Source organism: Colius striatus, chromosome 1, assembly GCF_028858725.1.
Source record: "Colius striatus isolate bColStr4 chromosome 1, bColStr4.1.hap1, whole genome shotgun sequence".
NCBI classification, from domain to species: Eukaryota; Metazoa; Chordata; class Aves; order Coliiformes; family Coliidae; genus Colius; species Colius striatus.
In genome coordinates this window covers 95,369,363-95,387,411 of record NC_084759.1, presented here as the reverse complement: position 1 = coordinate 95,387,411, position 18,049 = coordinate 95,369,363, and the positions used below count along the sequence as shown (strand labels likewise).

The window sequence follows — 18,049 nt, the reverse complement described above, 5'->3', positions numbered from 1 at the left end:
ACCTGGTTTCTGAAAATATTCACAGACCCTGCTGATTGGAAAATAGAGGAAAAAATCCTCACGAACTGCATCTTTCCTCCATAATGGAAGACAGACCTTGCAGTTTCCTTAGGTAGTCAGGTCCATAAGGAGAAAGGATTTTAATTTTGAGAGATGAGGTTTCATACAGTGTGTGAGAAAGCCTCCTTTTGTGGACCTCAGGTACTGATACTTTTAACTCAGACTCATAAAATTAACATGGAAGCTGCTCTACAAGAGAAGTATTTTTGTATAGAAAATGGGAATTAATGAGCATCCTTGAACTGCCTTCGTGCTTTGGTTATGCAGCATGTCTGTATCTGTGTACTTCTGGTGCTTAAGAAGCAAAAAATGTTATCTTTTTAGGATTTTTATAAAGCTGTGTTCTTGCAGAGGTAGTGGCAACACATTTCTTTGCAAGCTGCAGATCAAATAAGAAATACTTTATTTTCATTCCTGATTTCTGTAATAGGACCAATGTGCTTTTTGCCTTAAAGCAAAATACTTCCCTATTGACAGTTTTCACAAGAGCACGTTTTATTCAGTGCTTACGTTTTTCTTTTGGTTTGAAGTAGCTTTCAGGCTATATACTAGGGTACTTGAGGAGACTTCCTCTAAACTTTAGAATGCTTTTCAACAGTAGCTAGGAAATAGACTTCAGAATTTATGCTGTGTAGAAATAACTCAGTATTTCCAAACCTGAAAGGAATCTGTGAAGTAAAATAAGCATCAGAACTTCTGGGGTTTGTAAGATTTCAAATGCTTTAATTTGGACTCCCATGCTTTGTGCGAAATTTGCAATTTTACTTGTCTGTTGGGTAGACCAAATTTTTAATTAAAAGTCTGGAGCAACTAAGTACAGGTTTAGTTATTTTCAGAGAATACAACAATGCAGTGTGCATAAAGTCTTGGGTTTTTTCTTTGTACTTTCTTTAGTGTGCCAGAAATGCTTATTTATTATTAAAACCAAGAATCTGTAAACCTAATATTTTTTCTTTAAATAAAAATCTTTTAGACAAGGCCCAGCTACTTGAAATAGCGAAAGCTAATGCAGCTGCCATGTGTGCCAAGTCTGGTGTTCCCTTACCACCAAGCCTGATGCCTTTGTTATCGCAAAAGAAAGATGACAAAGCCAATCAGAAGTCATCAAGAGATACACTCAAGGAGCTCACTGAGGTAAGTGAGAACAACAGGATCAAAACTGAAAATCGGCAGATTGGGTTTTTGTGACTTACAGACAAGCTGTCATTCTATGCACTCGATTTGCATGTAAGCTGGATTGTGCTTTGAGCTCTTACTCTACACTTTTTTTTTTTTTAAAGTAATGAAAACAAGCTTTTAAATTCCCTGGAAATGCATGGAATCCAGTGTTGCTCTTTTTGTTTGTTTTGGTTCTGATCTAATTTTACACAAAATGGTAGTTCTTGTAGTCCTGTTCACTTCTACTTTTGCTTCTAGTCTTTTTAGTTATTTATGTTCTTGTTTTTGTTAGCAAATTTCATCTTGTTAAGTGTTATGTCTGAGTTAAAAATCTAGTTCATAGGTCTTAACATAGTCCTATGTATTTTAATATGCACCCTAAGATATTTTTTAGGGAATTACTGTTGCAGTTTTATTGAGTTGAAGTTCAAGTCTGCAAATAGGATATGTTTGTTCCAATTAGGGGAAATAATTGTTACTTATCCTTTTACTGTAGTAAGGCCACATTTTTTTATTTGCTAATTTCCCCCTATGGCTTTTTCCCCAGAAAAATTGGAATGGCAGGGGGAAAGCCACTTTTATTTTTGGCCTCAATTGCATCATCAGTGTGACAGTCCTGAAATATCTGTTTGTGGAAAGAACATTGCAATTGGGCAATGTCAGATTGCTGAAAAGTAGTCTCTCAGTTCTGTATGGGCTACTGGAAGCAGAAATAGTTCCTGGTGAAAAAGGAGGAATTGTGCAGAATCCTAAGTGGTTCTTCCTGTAACCTGACCAATATCCAGTGTAGCTAGTGCTAATCTGAAGGTGAAAATCTTGTCCCTTTCATGCCCTTTCCAACTGTGGGAATCTGCTGGATGATGTTCCTTGCCTGTTAAATCACAATTGGCCACAGAGGTGGTCCAGGCCGTTGTCATAAGCTATAGAGTGCCCAAGTGGAGAACCCTTCTAGAGCCTATTCAGCTTCTTGCAAAGCTATCTGCGTTGTCTTTCCTCTCTGGATTAGGTTCTGAAATAGTACAGGCTTTTTCTGTTGCCTAAGAGTGTGCTTCAGTTGTGATTTGGAGGCCTCTTATCTCAGGAGAGTGGAGGAATCTTTCTGTAAGGACTGATAAGAACAGTGCCATCAGTGTGTCTTGATTTTTAGTGATGGAGCTGCCTATTTGCTCCTTATACGCCAACAATCAGTTCATCAAACAGATGTGATTGAACTGGAATGAACTTGAACTAGAACCAAAACTGATGATGGCTGCACTTTGCCAGTACTATTTCATCAAATAGTGTGTCCTCAGATGTCTTTTAAGTACACTTTGCATGAATGGGGACATATTAAAAGCATGATACTAGATATATGGACTAAGTTATAGTCACTACTATTTGTACTCAGCTTAGATGACCGTGATCAGTAAAAAATTCATCATTACGTTCTAGCTTCTCTCATGAGTTTTTTTCCTTAGGTTTCCTGTGTAGTAGTTTTCATGAGTTACACTGAAGTTTCTATCTTATTGCAGTATGTTAGTTGTGTGAGATGCCAGACAACCAGTCAATTCCTACTCTGGAATGTTTGCAACTTTAGACACGCACTGTGTAGCAAGTTTTACAGTATCCTGCTGAGATCTTATGTCTGTGAAATTAATGGCTGCATGAGTGCATAGCAAACCTACATAGTTTTTTGATAATGTATGTAAAATGTCAGAAGTGTATATATTGATCATATTGCTGAAAGATTTTTGTCATTTTATACTTCCTGCTTTAGAAAAGAAAACCTCTTTTCTAAAAGAACAAAAATGTTCTTTTTTGTATGTTTTTTTAAAGTCTCAGTTTATTCAGAGCTGTCATATCTTTTTCTTTCAGAAATGCAAGAAGATTGCCCAAAGCACAGATGATGTGATAGTGAACAAACCTCACGTTTCTGATGAAGAAGAGGAAGAGCGTCCTTTCTATAATCATCCTTTTAAGCTCAGTGAACCTAAACCTATTTTTTTCAATTTAAGTGTGAGTACTTATTTAATATTCAGTACTGTAAACTGTGGTTATTTTTAAGTAATGCAAGTAATTTTACAGAAATTAAACAGGGAATGGTAATCATGGTAAAACTGCACTGGGATGTTGTTAAAAATACTCTTCCTACATACAGTTAGAAACATGCCTGCAATCTATGAAATTCTGGTAGTTCCCATAATGAAATGGAAACTATCTTGGATTTTTTTTTTTTTTTTTGTTAATGTGTTTGCAGATTTTTAAAGCTAAAGTAATATTAAAGAGGATCAGTTTTACCTGATATTTTCATTGAGAAAAGATCAGTTTAAATTTATGAACAACATTAGAATTGGGAAATGCTTTTGGAACAGCATTGTTTTTTTCTTTTAAAAGACAAATAAAAAAACCCTAGCAAAATTCTAAAAACATTTTGAGGTGTTCTAAATAAGATGATGCCACAGGTTTTTTGCAGACTTCAAATCTTTGTCTGCTTCTTCAATAGATCTCCAGTTTTCCTTAAAGGAGAAAAACGTTATTAGTTTTGCGTTTAGCCAGTAGAGAAGTAAATGCTGTGTTAAGCGTGAGGATCACTGGTGTTGCCTGTTACTAAAAGAGTCTATATGTCCCATTAAACCCCTTCCTTGGTAGACTGTAAGAGCTTGTGTTGACACTTTCTAGGTATGAGGACATTGGAAAGAATAAAATATTTCTTTAAATACATCTGAGATTCTTATACTTTGAAGCATGGCTTCATGAATTAAAATTTGTCCAGATTTTTTTTTTTTTTAATGTATATATCTTTGGGACTTTTCATGCCTCTCTGCCTGTGCTCTGATTTTGTGGGATCTCTGCTCCCTGGTGGACCTTCATGGATCACAGGGGGACAACCCACCTCACCATAGTCTTCACCACAGGTCATGGGGGAGTCTTTCCTGCAGGGCCTAAGCACGCTCCTCCACTGACCTTGGTGACCAGATGTTCTCATATTCTCATTCTCTTCTGCTGCTGCTGCAGTTCAGCAAATGCACAGCAACTTCTTCTCAAACATGTTAATCACAGAGGCATTGCCTCCATCACTAATTGGCTGGGCCTGGGTCAGCTGCAAGGTCCATCTCAGAACTGACTGGCATTAGCCCTGTCAGCTACAGGGGAAGCTTCTGGCAGCCCTTTGTTTAAAGAAGCCACCCCTGTAGCTCACTGCTACCAAAACCTGGCCCAGACAAAACCACCACAATATGCTAAGTGAAAACATAAATAGGATTCCTATTTTATGTGCAAATATGTATAGCTTGTGGCATACACCAAAGAAGCAGTAATACACATTTATGTAAGACATAAGGTAGAAATAGATTTGGACTTTATGTTTTACTACTAGAAGGTGGTATGACAAAACTCAAAAAACCTCAGGATTCTGTACAGACTTAGAAGAGGAATGTTCTTTAATGGTTATGGGCTGCTCTGCCAGTTTTCCACAGTTTTGACGCTTTTAGTGTCATTCTTACCATTCTTTATGAATTCCAGTCTTACTACCATTCCCATCCTTGTTGTTTTGGTGGTAGGATTTTACCTAATGTTATGAGCTGTCTGGGCTCTGCTTCCCTCTTAGAAGAGGAACCTGTCAGAGATTTCTGTGGTCTCTAGCAATAGTTTCTAAGGCAAAACAAGCTCTCAGATTTAATTTGAGTTTCATGCTGCTATTAAAAAATAATCAAAACCTGGTAAACAAAATGTTGAAAACAGCTTTATCTAGATAGAGTAATGTTTGGCTTCGTATCATCATGTGGATATCGCAGCCAATGCATTTTGCTGCTCCAGGATTTCTGTTCAGGAGCTTTCCAAAAAATGTACGTGTGACAGATTAAGGTTGTTCTCTTTATGATAAGGCAGAGGGTGCACAGGGAGGTTAATCGCGAGAGTGAGGTTTTGCATATTTCTGTCTGCTGAAGCTGATCTAAGTGATTTTAGCTTTTAGCTTTTTTATCTTCTGTTACACTGCAATTTGCTGCTCAATTGCATGTTTTTAGAGCTGTACTAAAATGATTTGTTGTAAGGACTTTAGGCTTGATGTTAGTAAGAGGGATGACTGTTTTATAAAAATTTAGTACCAAGTATGTGCAATAAATTATTTCTCAAAAACATTATGTGAGTACTGTGTGTTTTCAAGTTATAACTTTTTCTAATTTTCTGTCTTTAAGACTCCCAGCATAAAACCAGCACCACCACCACAACCAAAAAATCAGGTCAGCCTATCAAAGGAATTCCCTGTTTCATCTGGATCTCAACATAGGAAAAAGGAAGCAGATAGTGTGTATGGAGAGTGGGTTCCAGTTGAAAAAGGCAAAGAAGATAGCAAGGATGATGTTTTCCCCAAACCGTCCATTGAGGTAAGGAAGGAAAGGAAAGCATATCATATAAGAAAACCAAAACCATTACCTGCTCAGTCCGGTGTTAAATTGAAGCCTGTGAAAAAAAAAAAGTGTACATAGGTAGTATCTGGCACTTCAATAAGCTAATTATCTGAGCTGCTACAGTCTTCAGAACTGGTCAGTGTGCTCACATGGGCAATGATGAAAGCAGCCTGTAGCCATAGTGTGTTTTTTGTCAACTACTGACAACTTTGTCTCAATAAAAGTTAAACTGTTGCTTGAAGATGAAAAACAGGTTTCTTGTGCAGTTTCATGCAGAGGTCATAACCTTGGGTTGAGACTTTCATAATTTAATTACAATTAGAATTATCCTATCTAGAGCAATAACACTGCATTGAAGTGTCCATTAAAAAGAGATTTTTAGTTTCTAAAACTGCCATTTCTTCTGGATGTATCTACTGATTTTTTTTTTAGCTTTACAGTCACATTTTCGTACACAGTTGTCTTTCATGTGGCCTTCCAAAGGAAAATCTAACTGTATGTATGTATAATAAACTAAAAAAAAGGAAATGTTTTTCCCCTTGCAATGTCTTCAAAAGGATATTTTGTGGGGTTTTTGCAATTAAGTAAATTAAATATTTAAGACAGATGTAAATTTTTTCAAGTTGATGTTAATTTCACTCCATCTGAAGACTTGTTCTAATAGGTTTCAAAGCAAATAAACAAAAAGGCCTTGGCATCAATTTCTGATGAAACAATCTTTCCACGTGGTGCGTTTTGTTTTTCAAGAACTTTCTAAGATTGCACAGTTCACTTCCTGAAGCACAGATGGTATTTCCTCTGTGTCTTTTACAGCACAAAAAGCGCACCGAATATAATTCATTCGACAGCCGTTTTCTCAGTATACCTCATAATCTGATGGTCAGGCACCCAGTTTATTGTTCCCTCAGTGTAGATGTTGCCTGCTGTTTGGTCCTTGTTACAAACCACTGAATAAGACAGACATTCTGATATGTTGGTGCAGAATGTCATTCCCAATTACTAGTGTATATGTAAAAAGTCCAGAGCATGGAAGCATTGTATGCTAATATTTGGCCTTGTTTGTTACCAAGTTGTAAAGTATTTGTCCTTCAAATAGTTAATGACATGCTCCTAGTTTACGTCAGTTCTGCAGTTGTCTGCATCAAGGTTTCCAATGATCCTAGACTTGTGTCTGACAAATTGGGTTAGCTAAGTATTGATGGTTTGTGTGTTAGTTATGTAGAAGAGGCCTTAAAAACTGACGTTGCAGTAAATATATAAACGTAACTTTATTTCCTTTCTGTCACTTGTATCTTTATAAATGCTTGTAACAATGTTGTCTGTTTTTATATTTTGTAAATAAATATTTTTATTTGCCTTTACCTTAACTTGGTTTGTGTTAAGGATGATTTCAAGGGTCATTAGCTGACACCAGAGCATTCCATCTCCTTGGGTTTGGAATACAGGAATACTTTTCTAGTAGCAGAATCCCTGTATGTTTCTCCAGGGAGTCTGAAAGGTAACAGAGTGCTTCTTTGCTTAATTTTTTTAAATGCTTATGAGGACTCTGTGAATGAAATGGCTTCCCTTGAGCAAAATCAGCCGGAGAAGCTTCCTTGGTGTTGGAGTAGGGTAGTGGGAAAGTGTGCTTGGACCCTCAGAAAGTCTGACATACAACCTACCTCCATTCATTGTTGCTAATTTTGAAATCTGATTGTGACAACTCTGATGCAAGTCTATATTGACATTAAAAAATACATAATTGGTTTTATTGTTATGTTTTTATTCAAGTTACCGAACTAGTTATGGGAAGAAGCAATCTGAAATGGGCCTGCTAATATATTGGGAATTGTTCTAATAAAACATTATGCACTTAATATAGTTGTTTGTGGTGATAGGAGATGGAGGGAAAAGTGTTGGAGTAATCTGAAGTATCAGCTTGTCTCTGGAAGCCAGAGAAACCTAAGCTAAATCTGAAAGTATAGAGTTTAAGTCATGTATTTAAGCTTGGAGTGTACACAGTGACTGTTTCGCAGAGAAGCTATCGTGATCTAAAGATGTATTAAATGTGTTTAGTGTAGCAGTGAACCTGCAAAGTATGTGAAAAGTGCCTGCTTCCTATTGTCAGCCTCTTCCTTCTTGCTTCAGTATTTGTGATCCATGTCTGTGGGGAAAATATTATTAAAAGTTAGGACTGGAAGGCAGAACTCTTACAGGGAATAGCATGCTGAACTTGAAACTGTTGTACTTGACTAAATAATAACAACTTTTCATACTTCAAGCAGAGATTTTTTTGTTCAAGATCCAAAGCTGCCATCGAGTGTCTTGACATAATACAAAGCCATGATGGTCTCCAAAATGGTGACTGTGACCATGTGGGGAAAGTGTATGGGAATTCTAACTAACCAGGGTACCTACTAATAGGCCCCAGTCCGGTAAAGCACTAAAGTACACATGTATGTTTAAGTATGTGAGTGGTCCCAATGTGGTTTCAGTGGACTGCTCGCATGCCTATGTGTATTGCTGGATTGAAGCTTTTGGTGAGTAGAAGAACTTTTATTTATCTCCTGAACCAATTTGACAAACAAAACCTTAAAGAATTATTTTAACTATGTAAGGGAAGCTTACTAACTCAAGAAAGTGTGTGTTGTAAACAGCCATTCTTTTTACATACCTGATTGTCATGCTGGGCAACTGTTAACAAAATATTTTAATTCTCTTGTGAGGTGTTTATGAGCTGTATTTTTGTCAGCTGGGACAATAAGTAAACACTGAAGTCTGTTTCATGGCCGTGTAGGACTTCTGGGATTTTATGTCTGTCTTGGTCAGTGCCAAATGTTTCAGTAATTATATTCCCAACATAAACAGTTTTTGTCCTAAACAATAAAAAAAAAAGGGATCCCTTGTCTTAAAATGTAACAGAGTACAAAAATCAGTACTCGGTTTAATGCAATTGTAGACATTCATGCCTGTCTTGTACTGGTTTTCAATGTTAACTAAATTCTTGACCTGGTTCCTGTGACAGGGATTTTCGGGATTAACTGTTTTTTCTGTTTAGCAGAGTCAATTCTAAATTAGTTTTCTTTTACTGGCCCTTTATTCTAGTATAATGTGTGAGAGGCTAAGCTTATGAGAGGGTGACTGACAAAAGATACAATTCTTTTGTCTTTTTTTTTTTTTAAGAAAAAATAAGCTATCGACTTACTTTCTGTTTGTAAGTCACCCGCTGCTTTGATTATTTGGTTTCTTCTGTGCTTCAAACAGTTCCAGCTCTTTCAGTCTCCTTCATGTGTTCATCTCCAAAGAAAATTCACTTGTATCTAAGCACTGTTCTTTTTCTCCTTTCAAAGTGTAATGATCCATAGAATGCTTACCAAGTCTGAAGAACGAGGCACAAGTAACTTTAGCAAAGAGCTGTATACTAGCCACGATTTGTTACATTTTTTTATATCCCCAGGTGTTTTGGATTTCTCTCTTGGTTGCCTTTTGTATAGATTTAGAGATTGGCATGGAGCTGCTTCATTTGCTCTATATTTTTTCCCCAAGTGATTCTGATTAGCATGTGTGAGAGTTTAAAATTTGTTTTTCTTCAAATTTTACTCTTAACTAGCAGCACAGACCTAAATAATCCTTTTCAAAACAGTTAGTTTATGAGCTAGCAATCTGGTTTGACTTTTATGGAAGTCTGGTTTGGGATGAACACTAAGATTTGAATTACTAAAGCCAAATCCCTGGAATACATGTGATTCCTGTTGTAATTTTCTATACACAGAAATTAAAGTTTCAGTGTTACTTAGTAGTAGGGTGCTCATCTGAACAGCTCTGTGAAGGGTTTTTCTAAATTCTTGGCTAAATTACATGTAAATCTGTTGGTTAATAAGATTCCATTGAACAATAATCTACTTCTCTATTTAAATATTACACATCAGAACTTTTTTGTGACCGAAATACTAATCTGAAAATAATTATTTTGATATTATATGTACAGGTGATGCTAAATTATCAGGATGTTTAAATATAACTTCAGAATTTGTATTTGTTTAGGAAAGCCCATATTGTACATACCTAACAAGTAGTCCCGGGACTTTTTTCATGTTGCCTGTTTATCAAACTGAGTACTGAACATGTAAAACAACTTTTTGGTATTTGTAGCTTTTATTCTACAACAGCTGCTTCCAGATCAAATGGATATTATTGTGGTTGGGTGTATTTTTAAAAATAATCTTTTTCTTCCTAGGGTGTCGACATAACTACAGCTATGAATGATCGAGCACTGGCTCAGAAAAGGCTTAATGAAAACACATTTGATTTAGAGGCCATGTGCATGTTAAATCGTGCACAGGAACAGGTATGTTGCACTTTTTTGTTAGCATGATCAGATGAACTTAAAGAAATGGATCTAGGTGAACCTGCTTCTGCAGGGGCGTTGGACTACATGATCTCTAAAGGTCCCTTCCAACCCCTACCATTCTATGATTCTATGAAATGCAATGTGATCCTTCATACTAGCTGATTTTTCTTATAAGTACAGGTTTTTGGAAGCACAGTTTATGGACATGTTTAAAAACTCTGCCTTTATTTTGCACCTCGTAAGACAGATTTTGAGGATAAGCAAACCATGAGCCATGGACTTGCTAGACAAGTGAGGAATCACGAAAATTATCGAAAAGCACTAGAAAATTGCAAAGGAAAAATGTGCAGGTTTTACATTTTTACAGTTCTTACAGTTAAGTTCTTCTTTTGTAGATTGATGCCTGGGCTCAGTCAAACTCCATACCTGGCCAGTTCACAGGAAGTACCGGAGCACAGATACTGTCCTCGGATGAGCTAACCAACAGTGGTCCCCAAGCATGGATTAGAAAGGTAGAAGTTACGCAGCCGTACTTGTCTAAATATCACATTTTAAATAACAGTGGAAGTATCGGAAAATGCATAAAATGTGCCTTAAAAACCTATGGTAATGCATGTTTCAGATACAACAGGATGAGTTAAATCATTGTCTTTGGTCAATTTAGATACTTGCTCTGTCCATTTTGTTGTGCGTTAAGGTGTTGCTCATGACATAGAGTACTTCAATAAGGTGTGCGTCTGGTATTTGAGTGAGATTGGTTCATATCTACTGTTACCTTACACTGAAATTACATTGGTGATTTTGATAAGATTGCAATGGTAGGTCCATCACTACTTTTATGGGATTGGAGCAGATCAAGCAAGTTTGATCCTGATGTTACTGAAGTCAGTCGTGTTTCGGCATCAGCTTCAGTGAACCAAGTCCCAAACTGCCATTTTGTTTGGGTTGGTTCTATCTGATTGCTACTTTGCCTTTATTTGTGTCACCGGGGTTTTCTGGGAGCCAAAGATTTGGAGTATTAAACTGGGAGTAGCAGTCAAGTTGTTAAGTTTAATGTCATTCTACAGTGAAATAGTTACTGCAGAGTGATATTGCCTAATTTTTGAGATGTGGTGCGTCATACACATACATGCGTTTTATAAGTTTAATAATTCATGCTTCATCTTTGAAAATGAATACTGAACCGGTTCTCTTTTGAGAAGTAGAACTGAGGAATTCAAGCAATTATCTGCCTTTCAGACAAAAAGGAATAAAGAGTTACGGTGGTCAATTGTGCAAGTAATGTAATTGAGTATATGCTGTATCAGTTTATCCTTCCAAAATGCAGTGTTAAGACAACCCTCCAAACTACTACGTTAGATGGAGGCTTAAGTAGAATTTTCCATGAAATTTGGTGTAAACTGAACAGAAAAGTCTGGAGGTATCCTGAAAATAGAAATATTTTTGCCAGGATTAACTAACTTGTTTTCCCATTTTCTATAGCCAAGCAATGCAGAGAGCCAGGTGACACAGAGATACGAATTACTTGCTAGATGAGAGTCTTTTGGGCTCTTCTCAGTATTAATACGGATTGTAGGTGATAAGGTCGTATTTTAACAATTATTAACTTTGGAGATTTTAACAAAATATCGGCTTTGATGATTACAATATTGTCCCTGGAACGTAGAAGTATAAATCACTCAGCAAAGATGAATTGGTGAGAAAAAGGGAGCTTTATTACCACAAGGCTTGTGAAAGAAATCAGCAAGCCTAAGAAGGTTCTTCATTTGTGCAGTACTGTGAGTGAGTTCCCAATGCAACGAAAAGGGAACATTTCTGATCATCTCTTTCCCAAGCCTCCTCGTCTCCTTTTCGTTCCTTGAGGTTCTGTAGTGATCTTCTGGGCCTTACAGTGACAGGCTTGTCCGCTAATAAAAATGGAGAAAGTAACGTGTTTCCCTTTGGCCTTTAAACTTCACACTGTCATCTTCTTTAAAAAACAAACAAACAAACAATAAACAAACAAAACAATGAAAACCCAAAAATGCTGTATAGGGGAAGAATGGGAAAAGAGTCTGGTCTTTGGCTGGCAGACTTGACTGCTGTGAGGAACAGAAGCATACCAGAAGGTTTTGTTGAATCTAGAAATAAGAGTGAGCCAACAGAGTCATTTCCGTCTTTCTGATAGCTGTAAAAGTTTAGTGGTTTGCAGTGGTACGTGTCCTCCCTAGCAAGCATCATCTGGCTTGTCAGAAAGGAGGCTGCTACTGGAAACAAGAATTATTGGGTGAAGAAGGTGAGGACACAGTCCTCTCTCCTGCACTGGCATTCCTCAGCTTGACTTCTTTTGCTCTTTCCAGGTTCCATCTTTGCACACACATTGCCATCAAACTCATGAGATGACAAGTAGTTGCAGTCATGTGCCCTCTACAAAATGCAATGGGGGCTACACAAGACTCGCCCTGTTTTTATTTAGGCATGGTGAGGCCTGTGAAAGCCTTCAAAAAACTTAGGTTTGATGAACCTAATGTGGAATTGCATCCTGTGGTTACAGAATGGTTCCACAGAGAAAAAAAAAATGAAGTGGAGATAATGGGTTATGAATGCATGTTATCTTTCTCAGTGACATGAATGCAGACAAACCATGAAATGCAAAGTACAGGTTGTATTTTACTTAGGTGCTTTCTGTTGTGTAGCTTAGTTTCTGTTATTTATGCAGTGTAGCACTGAGAAGTCAGACTTGCACTCCCTTTTCTTGTCCTAAGAAAATGCATTATAACATTTAAAAAAAAACAGCACTTTTAAGTTTTCCATCTGCTAGTAGGACTGTGGAGATTTTTGGGGTGAGTTGTGTGTTGTGTAAATTAATGCACATTTCTGACTGAAGATTTTTTTTTTTTGCTGAAGGCATTTTACTTGGGAGATTGCCATAAGCAATTTCCATAAGACGACTTGTGGACGTGCACTGTTCAGCAGCAACAGAGCCCATATCAGCTAGAGGGTTATTTTGTGTGTAATTAAGCAGGGAATTAGAATATGTACAGACCTTGTGCTTGACAGAGATAAGTGCAAAAGAAGATAAGAGTAACAGAACAGAAGCGTGGTCTCAGGAGGGGAGAAAAATTGAAGTACTCAGGGAACTTGTTTTGTCAGCAGTGTCTTCGCTTTGCATTTCTTGGATTTCAGCTTTTTTTCTCCTGTACTTTCAAAATGACTCTGGAGAGGTAATATGTACTCATCAAACCAAAACATGCCTGCAATTTCAATTTTATCTCAATAAAGTTTTGAGGAAATTAGTTACTGAAGTGGTTAACGTGGCATACTCGAGTGATGGACATACCGATTAGAAGCACGGTTTGTTTTCCCAAGTAATGTGCTAATTCATGATGTTCATGCGTGGGGTTCTGAGCAGTATTCATAAAGGAATAACATGTTGTTAGGTTTCTTGTATCGTTAAAATAGATTTATGAACAATATTATCTTTTTCTTTTGAGAAGTGGTTTCTGTTTCAGTTTCTCATCATTGGTGTAATCAGTTCACAAATACGACTCATTTGTTCTGGAGGTCGCTTCTTTTTTTTAGTTTCCTTTTTGCTTACAAATACACTGTGATGCTGCTGAATAAATGTCCAATCAGAGGAACTGGTCAAATATTTTTTTCCAAGCAAATTCTGTTGAGGTCTGCTTGTTTCTGGATTTATCAGCTTCACTCTATACCCTAAACTTGCTCTCGAAAACAAGGTTTCTGCAACGATTTACACACACAGGGTGATGCTTGGGATCTGTTTCATTCAGTTGTGCTAAAGCATGACAGACAGTTTTACTATGGCCGTTAGAATGCTCAGTGTTGTGTAGCACGTTCTGAAAAGTTAAGTCATCCCTTCCATTCTTCCTCAGTCACAGCAGATGAGTAAAACTCATACTGACAATGAAGGTGAAACTAAGTCTTGTGACTGTCACTTGCACAAGGACTGCTAACCTTCTAACAAGGCCACTTGTCAAAATACTTGTGTTCCTGTTGCCTTTTGTGACCCAATAAGCTTTCCTTGCAAATGAAGGCCACATGGCAAGGCAAATCAAGTGTATGCTAGTTATGTTGGACTAGTTTCCGGTTGAGCTCTCAGTGGGTTTTTTTACAGCTAGGCTCAGCATGCTTTTCTATTGATTATATGCCAAAGCTGTGAAGAGAAATCCTGAAGCTAATTAGGAGTGTACTTTTTGTAGGGCATTTGATGGGATTCTTCAGAAGTATATTCATCTTATATTGGGGAAGGAACGTGGCAGCTGCTAAAAGTGTTGGTTTATTTAATGGAAAATTCTTTACAGAAGTTTTGCCAAAGATAGATGCTTGTTCCTGATACTCAACTCAGGGAAATTCCTCAGAGTTAAAGTAACCTTTTAGACAGACCATTGTGCTGTAGCTGAAACTGTCCACCTAGTGCCTTTAAGGCTTTTGTTGTCTTTTGCTTAATAAGTTATTCCTCAAAAGAAATACACCTTCCTTCTGACAAAATTTGTATTTTAGCAGTGTGTCAGCGTTGTGAGAAGGGATGGGTATTTGCTGAGAGCAGAAACTGAAGAAGTATGTCAAGACCTCAAAAATAATGGCTTTAATGTTTTGGAAGTTGCAGGTGCTGTTTTCTAAATTACTTAGTTAAATGATGGCAACTGTCCATTTTGTATTTTGTTTAGAAAAAAAAGCTTGTAAAATCATCTTCTAGATGTGATTTTTGTGCATGTGTTTGCTTGTTTAAGCCCTTAAGAGCTAATACAGTCATCTATGATTTCCCCCAAATTTGTTACCCTAAGCTTTAGGAGAGGATAGTTTTAATTAAAATTACTTTTAAAAAACCCCTCTAAGTAGCTGCCTTCTAAAAATATTGACACAAGAATGTAGCTTATTAATTGTCTCCATCTGCTGGCAGAATGGAAGTGTGCTTTATCTGGCTGACTTTTCATAGAATTTAAAGATCCAAAGATGAAGAAAAAGATAGGAAATTTTCATGCAGACTTACTCAATATTAGCAAATGAAAGAGAACGATTTTTTTGTAAATAGTCCATTCTGACAACAGTAACCAAACACAAGGAAACCTGGGGGTTTATTGTAGTTGCATACTCTTGAGTTTGATGTTGTCTTCACGGGCCAGAACTGCAAGAGTATGTAGCTGCTAAATGGTTTGGTGAGACTCTGGCTTTTATGATTTTTTCAGACTGAAATGTAAAAGCTTGCTTCCCTGCCCTTGTTAACATTTCTACTGGTTTTACATTTTTTACACAGCACTAGCATTTTACTCATTCTCTATTAAATCATGGGCTGAGTGAAGTTGTCTGTCATTAAATTATGAAAAACTAGTTAAAGAGAATGTAATTGTACAGCTGACATTAGAGATTTATATTCAGTGTATTTTAAGAAAATAAGAAAAAAACAACAACAAAATCAAACACAACCCAAAACCCCAACAAAACTGGAAGAAAAACTTTCTTCCTTCCTGCAAACCTTCTTCAGTAAGCTGAAACAAGGCGAGCTTCCCTGGCTCCTTTCATATTGGTACCAGAATTACTTCATTTAGCTTTTTAGTGCAATGCATAAGTGCAGCTGTTCTGCAATGAAACAAAGCTTTCCTTTCCAGTTCCTTGGTGTTTTGGTTCTGTTGTACGTGTTCCAAGAGTAAGCACAATGTGAAAAATAATTACCAGATAGGATTCTGAGTTCGGTCATTAGAAGAGCTGTTTTTAATAAACTGCACTTTGGAATTTAGAAGTCATTTTATCTTCAGTATCTGGAAATTTCTTCAGGCTCCGGTAATTCCTGTGTAGGAACTTACAGCTTGGATTTTTAACTACAAGTCACAGCATTTTGATTCTGTTGTTGCTTTTCTATAGCACTCCAGACCCCCAAATTAGTACATTTGCTGACATGATGAGAAAATCGGGGAACATTGAAACGACCTCATCAAGAAATTGCACTCTTGTCATTTGTGAACTGAATACACGCTGGTGGTAATGAAACAGATGTTTATATTGAAAATTCTATCATTGCAAAGCAGGTACAAAAGAGGAATCGGAACCCAGGGTGACATTGACTGGGGTTTGTATCATTCTCGGCATGGTTGCCCTTTTCTTATGAGAGGTTCCTGGAAAAGACAGGGGAGGATGAAAATGGAAGTAAGTAAAAGCCATTCTAGGTGTATAGATTGAGACAGTTTGTATCGAGGAAACTGATTGTCTCATTGTACACGCACACACTGCATGGTCTGCACCAGTCAGAAAAAAACGTGGAACCGGAGACGTTCACTTAGCCTCTCGACTTTTCCATCAGACCAGTTTTTTTATTAAGTGCAGCATCCAGTTGCATGATTGATAGGTGTTTCCTATTTAATAGGTGAATACGTAGAGAAGTCCTGCCACAACCTTCAACATTTTTTTTTTAAATTCCATTTTTTTGGCACCATGTGTGGTGGGGATTCCACACGTGCATCATCAGCGTGTGGCAGTCGTCAACTAGAAATCCCCTTAAAAACATATTATCCTTAGTCTCTGCAAAAGTAAGACTTCTGGTTTTGTTTATGCACAAATGGAAACCGAGGACGTAGCGGTCCTTTGTCCAAATCTGGGAAATGCTTACTTTTGCAAGCACAACCCCAAAAGAAATGGGGGGAAAGAAATTTAAAATGTTCTATTAATTTGCTTTGGTAGTAAGTAAAAATTTCACAAAACTACTAGGCATTGTGTCATCTAACCTTCTGTGCGAAATAACGGATGGACTTACCAGTGCCGGTGTGTAAACTTGTGTATTGTAAGGCAAGCAATTCTTTGCTGTGATGGAAATGATTGACTTACTTACTTGGGTCAGCGGGGGGGGCAGAAGAGAGATGATAGTTCACAGAATAACCTGTGAACTTTCACCCCTCTATATGGAAACTTGTTTCAGGGTCAAATCCTTGTAGCTGCCTTCTTGCCACGGTCAATGCCAGCCCTACTATTCACAACACTGCGGCCATCGAGGCCTAGGTACGTAACATTTAAGGAGTTTTTAAAGTTCTTTACATCGAAACAGATTTTTAAAATTTCTGTTGATAAGCTTTGACCATTTAACAACTACTGTGTTAATGATGATTTGAAAGATTGCGAAGACTACTGCTGCTAAACTGTGTGGCTAAGCGCCTTCGTTTTTCCTTTAAAAGAAAAGAAAAACCTGTATGTTTCATGTGGATTTTCAGAGTAGAACTTGAATGTGCAACTGCTGTATAATAAAATGGGGAAACCTTTTCTTTTTCTTTTTCTTTTTTTCTTTTTTGGTAATATTTAAAATACTCCTAAACACTCGGTGAATGTCGTTACTAAATGTGCTTGTATTTTGTTCAATGACTAGGTACACTTGGCACGCATGTTGCCAGTTAAACAGTTAACACTGCCTCCTTTCACGAGATGAGAAGAGATGCATTGGAGCCAAAGTAGCGTGTTTAAAAATGGACGGTTATCGTTTTGTTAAATCCCTACGTCTTGACACGGGTCACTTGCCACTTTTGGATTGCATTAGGATTTTCTTAAGTTGTTCTTTTTTGAGAATAATGATTTGTGTCTCGTGTGTCTGCGTGAGTTCTGGTTTATGCAAAATGTAAATGTTTATAAAGCTAAGGTGTATTTTTTTTGAATTGAGTCTGTGAAAGGTTGTTAGAAACATGTTTTTGGAAGCTCCCGCTCGCTTTTTAAAACCCCAGCACTAACTTTAGGACTTGTTTTACTTTTCTTTTTCTGGATAGGATCAGTTCTTAAGAGCAGCACCCGTAACTGGAGGAATGGGAGCTCAGCTGATGAGAAAAATGGGCTGGAGAGAAGGAGAAGGGCTTGGAAAAAACAAAGAAGGCAGCGTTGAGCCTATTATGGTCGATTTTAAGACGGATCGGAAAGGTAAGCCTTCCCGTAGGTGTGTTGGGGCAGGATGGACTTCTCAGCTCTCTTCTGGAGACGGGCAAAATAGCTTTGAAGTAGTAAGCTCTTTCTTACTACAGCTTCACTGTGAAAATGAACAGAATGACGTGGATGGTCTTGGTCCTAGTTCTTCATCTCCCATTTTAAAAAAGTGCTTCTCAGTGATTCTTAAATTAGGGATGTGCCTCGGTTGAATGTTTGG

The 18,049-nt window shown here is 37.3% G+C and overlaps 1 protein-coding gene across 3 annotated transcripts in view; it reads left to right on the top strand.

The window, feature by feature from the left end:
* The window catches only part of SON (SON DNA and RNA binding protein), a 43,659-nt gene that overhangs the window by 20,591 nt on the left and 5,019 nt on the right, over positions 1–18,049 (top strand). For 2 of the 3 annotated variants that reach the window (XM_062001523.1, XM_062001531.1), the window contains exons 4-9: positions 1,034–1,194; positions 3,073–3,213; positions 5,394–5,582; positions 9,823–9,933; positions 10,332–10,448; positions 17,679–17,826. In XM_062001523.1, the coding sequence (XP_061857507.1) occupies positions 1,034–1,194; positions 3,073–3,213; positions 5,394–5,582; positions 9,823–9,933; positions 10,332–10,448; positions 17,679–17,826 (867 nt within the window). Of the gene's footprint in view, positions 1–1,033; positions 1,195–3,072; positions 3,214–5,393; positions 5,583–9,822; positions 9,934–10,331; positions 10,449–16,846; positions 16,927–17,678; positions 17,827–18,049 lie in introns of those variants that run through there. The other variant, XM_062001537.1, reaches the window with a different exon arrangement.